Genomic DNA, 12,494 nt, shown 5'->3' with positions numbered 1-12,494 from the left:
CAGACGGGACAAGCGAGAGGAGGGAGGAGGAACGCAGGCATGCCTGTACCTGGGAGACAGCTGCGTGGAGGGAGGAAGAGGAGGAGGAGGAAGAGTAGAGAAGGAGGTAGAGAGCAGCACCACGCGAGTAGGAGCTACATTGGAGGGTCTGGAGAAGCCACTAAAGGAAGAGAGGGAGGAAGGCCTCACTATTGTGTCATCACAGGAAGTGACAACAGCACTTCCTGTCACGTGTAACCTACTTAAAAGATTCCGTCATCATTTATTCACCCTCGCATCATTCAAAACTGACATGAGGTCGAGTAAACAATGACAAAATGTCAGGAAATTGTTTTAAGAGAAAAAAATACAAGGAGTAAAATAGAGCGCATTTTCCCTTTCGTTTATAATAAAGAGTCTGAGCGATGATGATGGTCTGCATCCAGAGACGAAGAGAGGGAGAGGAAGAGGAGTGAAGGTGAGAGGAAGGTGGAGGTGTGTGTGCATGAAAACACCCGGCAATGTAATCAGATCCGAGACGCAGGAAAATCTTTATATACAAATAAATTTGGCAAGCAAGCATTATATATATATATATTTAATGCTTGCTTGCCAAATAAGTGTTAAATAAGTTTATTATTGTACTTAAGTATTAAATATTATTAAGTTTAAGTATTAAATAAGTATTATTAATAAATAGGACCCAGATTTCAAGGCTTTTTGGGACAAAATGGATCAATACAAACAAACCCGTTTTGTTCAGACATGACAGTACTGCTGGTGTTTAAAGATCCAGATGTGCAAAACTGTGTGTGTATAAACTAGAGCTATCAAACAAATACAGTTCATCAGGTGCCAATTAAACCAGCAATAAATCACATAATTAGGTGAAGATAACTAAACAACATTACTGTGGCTTTATCAGTCAATCTACCGTGTTATTTCCACACAGACTGACATCTTTGGCCGTTTCATGGAGTTTGGCTTTCTTTCAACGTCTCGTACAGTTTCTGATAACGTACAACTACAGACGTGTGCCACAATTCACTGAAGCGTCCGACATTTTCTGTTTGTGCAATACAATTTCACAGCTGCGTCTCTAATAAGCCTTTCTCACACACACCGTTCATCAATATAAAGTGCTTTATTAGAGAGCAGCCGATAAATCTGTGTGTGTTAGACGACACGTGTTGATGTGTGAGCTGATGATGAAGTTTGTGTGTGTGTGTGATTGACAGAGGCTCCGTTGTGTGCGGTTGAGAATGAATGAGAAGCATTTCACAGCGGCTCAATATAATCCATTCTCATCAGACTGATTAATGGAGACTACAGGAGCATGTGCTTTCTGTCCGCCGCAGCTGCTGGAGTCACACACACCTGTGCTCTGAGCCACACACACACACACACACACACACATCAGCATTCACACACCATCACGTGTGCTTACGTCCCTTTGAGTTCTGTTTGTGAAATGATATTGCTTTCAGCTGCCTCTATGACATTTTAACATTTAAACTGCAAAATGTAGTAAAAAAAAAAATCAGTGCAGAAAATGACCCCCAAAATATTTTTAAAGAAAAAAATTAATATCTTTGCAAGAATTAAGTACATTTCTTGAGAATAATCTCACATGCTATAATGCCTTTACGAAAAATGAAGTCAAAGATTAGAAAACAAAGTCATAAAATAGCAAGATTAAAGTAAAAATATTTGAAAATAGTCAAAATTATTGTGCTATTTTGAAAAGTCAGTCATATTACTATATTAGTATTTAGTATATATATTATATTTTGAAAATGAAATCAAAATAAGGTCATCATGAGATAAAATCAATTGTGACAATGAAGTCATTCAGAGAATAAAATAGTAATTTTATGAGAAAAAAGTCAAAACAATGACCGTCATATTATGAGACTGAAGACTGAATATTTAAAGATAGTCAAAATTACAATTAAGTCATTATGAGATGAAAGTTTTAGTATTTTGAAAGTTTTTTTAAATTAAAACTAATATTTTGACTGTCAAAATCACAAATTCATTATAACATGAAAATAGTAATATTTAAAAAAAATTTTAAAAATTATTAAGAGGTGAAAGTAGCAATATTTTGAAAAGTCTATTATGATTATAGAATTGATTAAAGATTAAAGTAGTAATAATTTGCAAATAGGCAAAAGTCGTTATGAGATGAAAGCAGTAATATTTTGAAAAGCCAATTATGGCAATCATATTATAACATTAAAGTAGTATTTCAAATCAATTGCAACAATGAAGTCATTAAGAGAATAAAATGGTAATTTTAGGAGAAAAAAATAACAGTATTCAAGTCTTCAAGTAATATTTAAATATAGTCAAAATTACAATAAAGTCATTATGAGATGAAAGTATTGGTATTTTGAAAATCCAACTATAACAAAAAAAGTTTGAAATTAAATCAGCAAATTAATGAAATTAAAACTGTCAAAATCACAAATTCATTATAACATGAAAATAGTATTATTGAAAAAGTGAAAAATTACAATAAAATTATTATGATAGTAGCAATATTTTGAAAAGTTTTGTATAGAATTGCAAAAAGATTTAAGTAGTGATCATTTGTAAATAGTCAAAAGTCCTTAAGAGATGAAAATAGTAATATTTTGAAAAGCCAATTATGACATTATTATTATATATTATATATATTTTATTTTATATTTATATATGTTGAAAAAGTCAAAATAACAAAGTCATCATGAGATTAAATCTTTTGCGATAATGAAGTCATTAAGAGAATAAAACAGTAATTGTGTGAGGAAAAAAGTTGATTATAATATTACAATAAAGCAGTAAAATTTTAGTCAAAATCAAAAAATAAAAGTAACAGCATTACAAGAATGAACTCATTAATTATGTCAATCTTCTAAAACAAGAGAACCAAAATCCTGTCACACGTCGCTTGACATAAACTTATATTTTAAGATGCCATGAAGGGTAACTGAACCAGGACAGTTCACACGTCTCTCCCGCGGAGGAAGAACTTGACCTTGTGATGACATACGCGAGTGAGAGAGACGTTCTTCACGTACTGCATTCATTCATTCATTCATTCATTCATTCATTCATTCATTCATTCATTCATTCATTCATTCATTCATTCATTCATTCATGTGCGTGTGGGACGGGTTTGTGGCATACTGTATGTCATGAGATCTGTAGAAATAACACCAGAGGAGCAGAAGGCGCGTCTTTCTTCATATGTCTCCACCAGACGCAGCCTGTACAACACACGTGACGCACGGACATGTCTCACAATCACGGAGAAATTGGATTGAGCGATTGCGCTGCCCGTCAAACGAGCTAACGACAGCTTCTCCGAGAGAGGGACGAGGATCCTGTGGGATGACGGATGAGTGTGTGAGAGATGGACTCTCCATATCTGTTTTGATTCATTCTGATAGATGATTTCGCAGACCAAGGAAGGAAAAAAAGGCTTTGTGACTGTCAGGACGCCGTTAGGGAGAAACCGAATGTGTGAATGTTTCCTACTTCAGTTAAAGGGACAGTTCATCCAAAAACTAAACGTACAAAGGATGATTTCACCAGATAATGACTGACAACCTGATCACAATCAACACATACATATGAAAAAATGTACATATGCAAAAAATCATGTTTTCCCTTTGAATGAAGATTATTTCTCTGACTCCACTGACAGATATTTGTTCTTGTTTTAAGCACAAACTCACTTACTTTTGACTGTTGTTAATCTCTATAATGTTGTGAAAATGTTATATTGTTTGGGTGGAGGGAAAGGCCCGTTCACACTCAGGACAATAACTATAATGATAACGATAACGATTTAGTTCTAAAACGATATCGCTGGAATCACTTTCAGAGTGATTTTTTCCAGCTGATGACAGCCAATCAGAATCCATCCTGCTTTAAAGAGCTCGAGCATTTAAAGAGACAGACGACAAAACTTATAATAAACAGAACGATATTATCCGCTGGTGTGGACGCTGATATAGTTATAGTTATCGTTATTGTCATAGTTTTCATTATAGTTATTGTTATAGTTTTAGTTGCAGTCATTGTTACAGTTATCATTATAGATAACTATAGTTACAGTAGTTACAGTAATTGTTATATATTTATTGCTATATTTATCGTTATAGTTTTTGTTGTAGTTAGTTATCGTTATATATTTGTCGTTATATTTATCGATATAGTTTTGTTGTAGTTACAGTTAACATTATATATTTATCATTATAGTTTTTTGTTGTAGTTAGTTATTGATATCGTTATATATTTATCGTTATAGTTTTTGTTGTAGTTACAGTTATCGTTATATATTTATTGTTATAGTCTTTGTTGTAGTTACAGTTATTGTTATATATTTATTGTTATATTTTTGTTGTAGTTACAGTTATCGTTATATATTTATCGTTATAGTTTTTGTTGTAGTTTCAGTTATCGTTACATATGTATCATTACAGTCTTTGTTGTAGTTACAGTTATCGTTATATATTTATCGTTATAGTTTTTGTTGTAGTTACAGTTATCGTTATATATGTATCATTACAGTCTTTGTTGTAGTTACAGTTATCATTATATATTTATCGTTATAGTTTTTGTTGTAGTTACAGTTATCGTTATATATGTATCATTATAGTTTTTGTTGTAGTTACAGTTATCGTTATATATTTATCGTTATAGTTTTTGTTGTAGTTTCAGTTATCGTTATATATGTATCGTTATAGTTTTTGTTGTAGTTTCAGTTATCGTTATATATGTATATACAGTCTTTGTTGTAGTTACAGTTATTGTTATATATGTATCGTTATATATTTATCGTTATAGTCTTTGTTGTAGTTACAGTTATCGTTATATATTTATTGCTATATTTATTGTTATAGTCTTTGTTATAGTTTCAGTTATCGTTATATATTTATCGTTTTTTTTGTTGTAGTTACAGTTATTGATATCGTTATATATTTATCGATATAGTCTTTGTTGTAGTTACAGTTATCATTATATATTTATCGTTATAGTTTTTGTTTTAGTTACAGTTATCGTTATATATGTGTCGTTATAGTCTTTGTTGTAGTTACAGTTAATGTTATCATTATATTTTTATCATTATATTCATCGTTATAGTTTTTGTTGTAGTTACAGTTATTGTTATATATTTATCGTTATAAATTTATTGTTATAGTTTTTTGTTGTTGCGGTTATCATTGTATATTTATCGTTATAGTCTTTGTTGTAGTTTCAGTTATCGTTATATATTTATCGTTATAGTTTTTGTTGTAGTTTCAGTTATCGTTATATATGTATCGTTATAGTCTTTGTTATAGTTACAGTTAATGTTATCATTATATATTTATCATTATATTCGTTATAATTTTTGTTGTAGTTACAGTTATCATTATATATTTATTGTTATAGTTTTTGTTGTAGTTACAGTTATTGTTATCATTATATATTTATCGTTATATTTATCGTTATAGTTTTTGTTGTAGTTAGTTATTGTTATTGTTATATTTATCATTATATTTATCGTTATAGTTTTTGTTGTAGTTACAGTTATCGTTATATATTTATTGTTATAGTTTTTGTTGTAGTTACAGTTATTGTTATCATTATATATTTATCGTTATATTTATCGTTATATTTTTTGTTGTAGTTAGTTATTGTTATTGTTATATTTATCATTATATTTATCGTTATAGTTTTTGTTGTAGTTACAGTTATCGTTATATATTTATTGTTATAGTTTTTGTTGTAGTTACAGTTATTGTTATCATTATATATTTATCGTTATATTTATCGTTATAGTTTTTGTTGTAGTTAGTTATTGTTATTGTTATATTTATCATTATATTTATCGTTATAGTTTTTGTTGTAGTTACAGTTATCGTTATATATTTATTGTTATAGTTTTTGCTGTAGTTAGTTATCGTTATATTTATCTTTATAGTTTTCGTTGCAGTTATAGTTATCGTTATATTTATCATTATAGTTTTCGTTGTAAAGTAATTGTTATATTTATTGTTACAGTTTTTGTTATAGCTATCGTTATAGTCATTAGTCACATAGTTATTATTACAGTTTTTGTTATAGTTAACTTTATAGTTATAGTTCTCGATGTGAACAAGCCTTAACTCAGTAAGAATAGTGAGTTCACACCACAACGATAACAATATTTTTTTCCAGCTGATGAACAATAAAACATTGACAGCCAATCAGAATCCATCCTGCTTTAAAGAGCTTGAGCATTTAAAGAGACAGACGACAAAACAGTAGTGCTTACAATAAACAGAATGATAACGTCTGCTAGTGTGGACGCAGCTATAGTTATGGTTATATTTATATAGTTATGGTTATAGTTATGGTTATATTTATATAGTTATGGTTATAGTTATGGTTATAGTTATAGTTATAGTTATGGTTATAGTTATAGTTATGGTTATAGTTATAGTTATAGTTATAGTTATAGTTATAGTTATAGTTATAGTTATAGTTATGGTTATAGTTATGGTTATATTTATATAGTTATGGTTATAGTTATGGTTATAGTTATGGTTATGGTTATAGTTATAGTTATAGTTATAGTTATAGTTATAGTTATAGTTATGGTTATAGTTATAGTTATAGTTATAGTTATAGTTATAGTTATAGTTATAGTTATAGTTATGGTTATAGTTATGGTTATAGTTATAGTTATGGTTATGGTTCTTGGCGTGAACAGCCTTCAGTCTTTGCAAAGGCCAGTTTTACCTTCTCCAGATGAGCAATCCAACTCCAAGAGTGAGTAACATGATGAGAGCGGCCAGAGAAACCACCACGATGATCACCACTGGACTCTGTTCACTGGAGGCCAGAGCCACTGCACAACACACACACACGTACACACACACACACACACACACACACAGAAGATTGGGTTAGTATTCATGATGGCACAGGTCATTATCAGTACTCTAAAAGTGCTGGAGCTTGACAAGAAGATTGATCTTTGAAGTCTTTCCTTGTTTATTTTGATAGGATCCTAATAGGAATACATTTTCGTGAGTTAAAAAGTTATGACTTTCCTCACAATGTTCCCACTCCATCCATCTGGACACAGAGACACTATCTTCAGTTACTAGAAAAACACTTTGGCATCGAACGCAAACATGATCCCTAGTTGTGCATCAGTAAATAGAGGAGGAAAAGCATCTCAATGGGAAATTTATAAAAAAAACAAAACAAGATACAACATTTAACAAAAGTTATTTGCACTCTTTGTTTGGTGATATATAATGACAGTTACTTCACAACATACAGTTGAGACCAAAAAAGGACCAAAAAATTCCCCATTATCCGATTTAATCAACCATTTTCAACCTAGTGAGGCATTTTGCATTTGCAAAGAAGCCCAAGCTGTTGGAGCACAGCAGAGAGGATCTGGAGTGAGACTCATTCAGTCCAAATGGTTTGCAAGCAGGCATCAAACATGGCAGCTTTGTTCTGCATAATCTAAAGCTGTTCAAATACGTCTTTGTGCGCCGCAGTGAAGGAGCGGGACGGGGTCACGTGTCCAAAGTGTTCATTCAATATGAATGCATCCTCTTAAATTAAAGACGACAGCAAGTATTTGCACTTTAAAGCCATTGTTTCACTGTAAAGCCAAAAAAAGGAGGCTGTTCATATTTCTCTTATTACGTTAAAAACACAGACTCACGTTCTCCCAGCGTCTGCAGCTCCAGCGGAGCACTGAACGCCCCGTAATCGAGCGGAGGAGGAGACGCGGCAGCCACAGGGCTGGAGGACGAAGAGGAAGCAGACGGGGAAGACGGAGACAAAGAGGAAGAGGAGGAAGAGGAAAGAGGAGAGGACGAAAGAGAAGAAAGCGCTGGGCTGGAGCAGGTGCGGATGAGGAAGACGTAGGTGGTTCCTGGTTTCAGGTTGTTGACGCTGATTCTGGTGGCGGCCGTCTTCACCGTGGAATAGCTCTGATCTTTCTGGTCCTGAAGGAGCAAAACATGTCCGTGAACATTTCTAGATTAATACCATGACAAACAAAAACTAAACATTTGTATTACAGGTGATCTGCTTATGGAGCATAATCGGCGTAAGACTTTGAATGTGAACACACAGGCATGTAAGACATGTATTATTGTGAAAGATCTGATACTGCATCTGATGAGCTACAGGCCTGTCGGGTTCAGAGCAGAGCTTTGACGCTTTACTGAAGAAGAAAGTACCTTTTCATAGTATTTGATCTCGTATTCAGTGCGGCTGCTGTTGGGAAAGATGACGGGTTCCCTCCAAACCAGAGTCACGCTGCGCTGCTCAACCTTCTCCGCTCGCAGCTCGTTCACCTGAGACGGCGCTGAAGAGACACAAGCGTAAACAATTACAAGAAACTGAGAGCTGAAGTTCTTCTGCCTGAGATTGGCAGATGACAACTGTCTGATCATGCTGATAAAGGTTTGATTAAGACTTTCTCCTGCTGTCAGAATAATGTCAAATCTGTGGATTGTGTGTTCAGAGCTGGTAGACATAGCTCAAGATAACAACGCAACGTCCTTAAGACAAGACAAACTTACTTGAGAAGTGAAAAACAGAGAACATATAGCTTTGTTTTCTTTAGAAAATATATTTCAAATGAAGTATTTGTCTCATTCCACATGCAATATTCATTCATTCACACACTCACTAAACTAAACGTTCTCACAGAACCCCTTTTGGAAGCTTTATTTATTTGTGTTTTCACAGTGATGCAATAGAAGTGAAGAGTGTGAAGAGCATTTTAATAATCTAAAAACCCTTTTTTCCGCTATAAAGAGCCTTCAGTGCAATGGAAAGATCCTCTTTATGGAAGCAATACAGAGACGTTATTTTCATAGATTGTGTGAGTGTGAGTGCGTCTGCTTCCTCTCCACTGCCGCTCTGATTAAGACATGATTAACGACGACAGAACAGCTGAGAGCTGCCAATCAAAATCCCCTGTCGAGGACTGACAGCTCCATCACATGACAAACCAGCAGCGCACAAATAAGACGCTCAATCTCTCATACATCAACCAAGAACAAAAACAAACCTTATTTTTTCTCCATAATGCTTTCTTCACATACAGTAGCTCAAAGCCACACACTGCCCGTCACGTCTGTACCGCGATTCAAAATGAAAGTGTAAAAGGGGCGCTGATCAGGAGTTGCACCTGTGATAATGTCATTTTTACAGCCTGCTTCTCCATTCCCATCCCACGAGACTCTGGACTAAGATCTCTCAGTATAAATCCTCTGGTCTCATCACGGATCATGGACAACTGTGTGATCTCGGTTTGATTCTATTTTTGTCTTTAAGCCACTTTCATTGACAGGTAAGGTTAGCGTTAGAATACAGGAAATGATGGAGAATGGAAGGAAATGACAAAAACCAAACCTGAGTTTTTTATTCTGTACTATGTGTATGCACATTAGCTCAATTAATTTTTTTTTCAAATACAAAAAATAATAATAAAAAATATGAATTATATTACAATTATTTGATTATTTGATTTGATTTGATTATAAAATTTGATAATTATAATAATTTTTAAGACAAATTCTCATTAAAAAATTCTATTATCAAGTAATTATATTTGAGTGAAAAAAATTCAGAATTTTGTACTTTCCTCTTTTAAACAGAGTTCCAAAAGTTTCTGACCAGTGAATATCCATGACTTTTCCACTCTATGATGACTAGACTAGGAACATTAAAAGGTTACAAAGGTCACATTAAGTATTTAGCCGAAAAATAAAATAATAAATAAAATAAAATAAAATAAAATAAAATAAAATAAAATAAAATAATAAAATAAAATAAAATAAAATAAAATAAAATAAAATAAAATAAAATAAAAAATAAAATAAAATAAAATAAAATAAAATAAAAATATTTTTTTTATAATAATTAATTAATTTAATTAATTATTTTCTATTTAATTATTTACTATTTCATGAATATAAATCCCACTTTTAAAATAAAATAATAATAAAATTAAATAAAATTAAATTAAAAATAAATATATTAATTAATTAATTATTTCTATTTAATTATTTACTATTTCAAGAATATAAATCCCACTTTTTAAAATAAAATAATAATAAAATAAAATTAATTTTATTTATTAATGAAAATTAATGACAAAAAATGAATGACAGTAACACTTGAAGAGCATGAACTCCACAGGCTTGTGTGAAAGCTGATGATCATGTTCTCCAGCATTTGTACAACTGTAGGTCATATGTTCTCACAAGATGCTTTCAGTAACAAAGAAGTTCAAATTGGCTTATTTAAATGTAAAACACTGATTTAGAAATATCCTAAAACTTTTCCAGATCGCAGGTCTCACACTTCTGGACCCCACCACATGGTATGTGGGAAACAAACAACAATTTCACTAATGACTGGATTTATAATCTCAAGAGAGACGAGAGGCGCAGCATAACAGTTACATGAAGCTTCTCTCTCTCTCTCTCTACTCCAGGCTGTTGTTTCTTACACGCTGAAATGAATAATGTATAGAGAGCTTCAAACTGCTACTGCCTCCCACTCCAACTCTGAAAAAATGCAGTTTGCAAACACACACACACACACACACACACACTTTTCTACATCTATCTTTGTGCAAAACCCGAATCTTACCCATAACCCAATTATAACCTTATCCCTAAAACCAAGTGTTGACCCTCAAACAGGGCTCTCAGAAAGTGTGGACCGGCCAAAATGTCCTCACTTTACTCTCTTGGCCCTCACTCCACTGGTCTAAAACTCGGTCCTTACAAAGGTACACACACATACTCACACACACACACTCACATTCACACACAGCCGATCGCTGGCAGTCTGACCTCATCCGAGTGGGAGGAAATGAGAACGGAGATGAACTGCTTTGAGTGTAACTCCATCACCGCAGGCGCCAAACTGAAGGATCCAATGTTCTGAATGGGACGGCGTTATTGGACTGACCTCTAGAGGGCAGGTTAGGGTGTTACGCTACACGTTAACCTCTCAAACACGCACAGAAACACTCATACATATGTATTCACCACACACACAAACACCTGCATACACATTTCACTACAGATGTCTTCATGTGTTCATCACAGTGTTGGGATCATTAAGCAGATCTAAAATGCAGACTATAAGAAATAGTTTTCTTTAACTTAAAGCTGAAATAAATATTAAATTTAACTGTTTAAATTCTGTTTAAGTGTGATCGGGAGAGCAAGGAAGCGCTGGATATCAGTGTTGCTCCACAGACGGAGGCAGCACGGCTTGTTCCAGCGGATTCTTCCAGCAGGAGCGTTTTGGAAACTCTGTCTGGCACGGAGACGTGTGCTATCAGAGCGCGCAGGCAGGCAAACGTCACTCCCTCAGGACGTCTCCCTGTGAAGAAGTGTGCACGTCTCTCTCATCCTCACTCGTCTCATTATTGTCTGGAGAATCCCTTCTCTTGCTCTGCGGTCTTTGGCTCGCACTGCGGAGACTACATCCGTTAAATACTTACATCCACTTAAAGACTGCTGCGTGTGAAAAAGAGTGCAAATAACAGTTCTTTCATTACAGACAGTTAGCCATGTCTCCTGACGAACAGCAGTGATAGCGAGAGAGAGGGATGCATGGAGGGAAAGAGACAGATCTGCTGGCTCACAACACTCTGGCAGGCTGAAATGTGATCTTGCCCTCAGCAATGGCAGTGAGGAACGCCACCAAACAGACACGTCACGCATGAGAACACGCAAACATACACTCACACTGCTGTATTAGATGCCTCCGGGTTTGAGTTAGCCTTCCAGTTAGGGTGAAAGTGTGTGTGTGTGTGTGTGTGTGTATTACAGGGTTTACACACATCCATCACAGGCCTCAGTGAGGATGAGGAGTGACCGTCTTCATCAACGCTGCATTGAACTAAATACTATGAATTAAAAATAAATAAATAAATAAAAAATTTTTATATATACACAATTCCACAAATGTTGGGACACTGTACAAATTGTGAATAAATAAGGAATGCAATAATTACAAATTTCATAAACTTATATTTTATTCACAATAGAATACAGATAACATATCAAATGTTGAAAGTGAGACATTTTGAAATGTCATGCCAAATATTGGCTGGTTTTGGATTTCATGAGAGCTACACATTCCAAAAAAGTTGGGACAGGTAGCAATAAGAGGCCGGAAAAGTTAAATGTACATATAAGGAACAGCTGGAGGACCAATTTGCAACTTATTAGGTCAATTGGCAACATGATTGGGTATAAAAAGAGCCTCTCAGAGTGGCAGTGTCTCTCAGAAGACAAGATGGGCAGAGGATCACCAATTCCCCCAATGCTGCAGCCAAAAATAGTGGAGCAATATCAGAAAGGAGTTTCTCAGAGAAAAACTGCAAAGAGTTTGAAGTTCTCATCATCTACAGTGCATAATATCATCCAAAGATTCAGAGAATCTGGAACAATCTCTGTGCGTAAGGGTCAAGGCCGGAAAACCATACTGGA

The 12,494-nt window shown here is 34.0% G+C and overlaps 1 protein-coding gene across 1 annotated transcript in view; it reads right to left on the bottom strand.

Annotated features, from left to right (window-relative positions):
* The window catches only part of LOC137002202 (ephrin type-A receptor 7), a 119,934-nt gene that overhangs the window by 18,955 nt on the left and 88,485 nt on the right, over window positions 1-12,494 (bottom strand). Inside the window, exons 6-10 of the mRNA XM_067361713.1 lie at window positions 8,208-8,335; window positions 7,853-7,970; window positions 7,685-7,792; window positions 6,739-6,847; window positions 50-160 (exon numbers count right to left, since the gene is read on the bottom strand). Coding sequence (XP_067217814.1) covers window positions 50-160; window positions 6,739-6,847; window positions 7,685-7,792; window positions 7,853-7,970; window positions 8,208-8,335 — 574 coding nt within the window. The remainder of the gene's footprint in view (window positions 1-49; window positions 161-6,738; window positions 6,848-7,684; window positions 7,793-7,852; window positions 7,971-8,207; window positions 8,336-12,494) is intronic.

The sequence above is a fragment of the Chanodichthys erythropterus genome, chromosome 15 (assembly GCF_024489055.1).
Source record: "Chanodichthys erythropterus isolate Z2021 chromosome 15, ASM2448905v1, whole genome shotgun sequence".
Classification (NCBI taxonomy): Eukaryota; Metazoa; Chordata; class Actinopteri; order Cypriniformes; family Xenocyprididae; genus Chanodichthys; species Chanodichthys erythropterus.
Note: the sequence above shows the minus strand (reverse complement) of the source record. Positions and strands in the feature narration are given on the sequence as shown.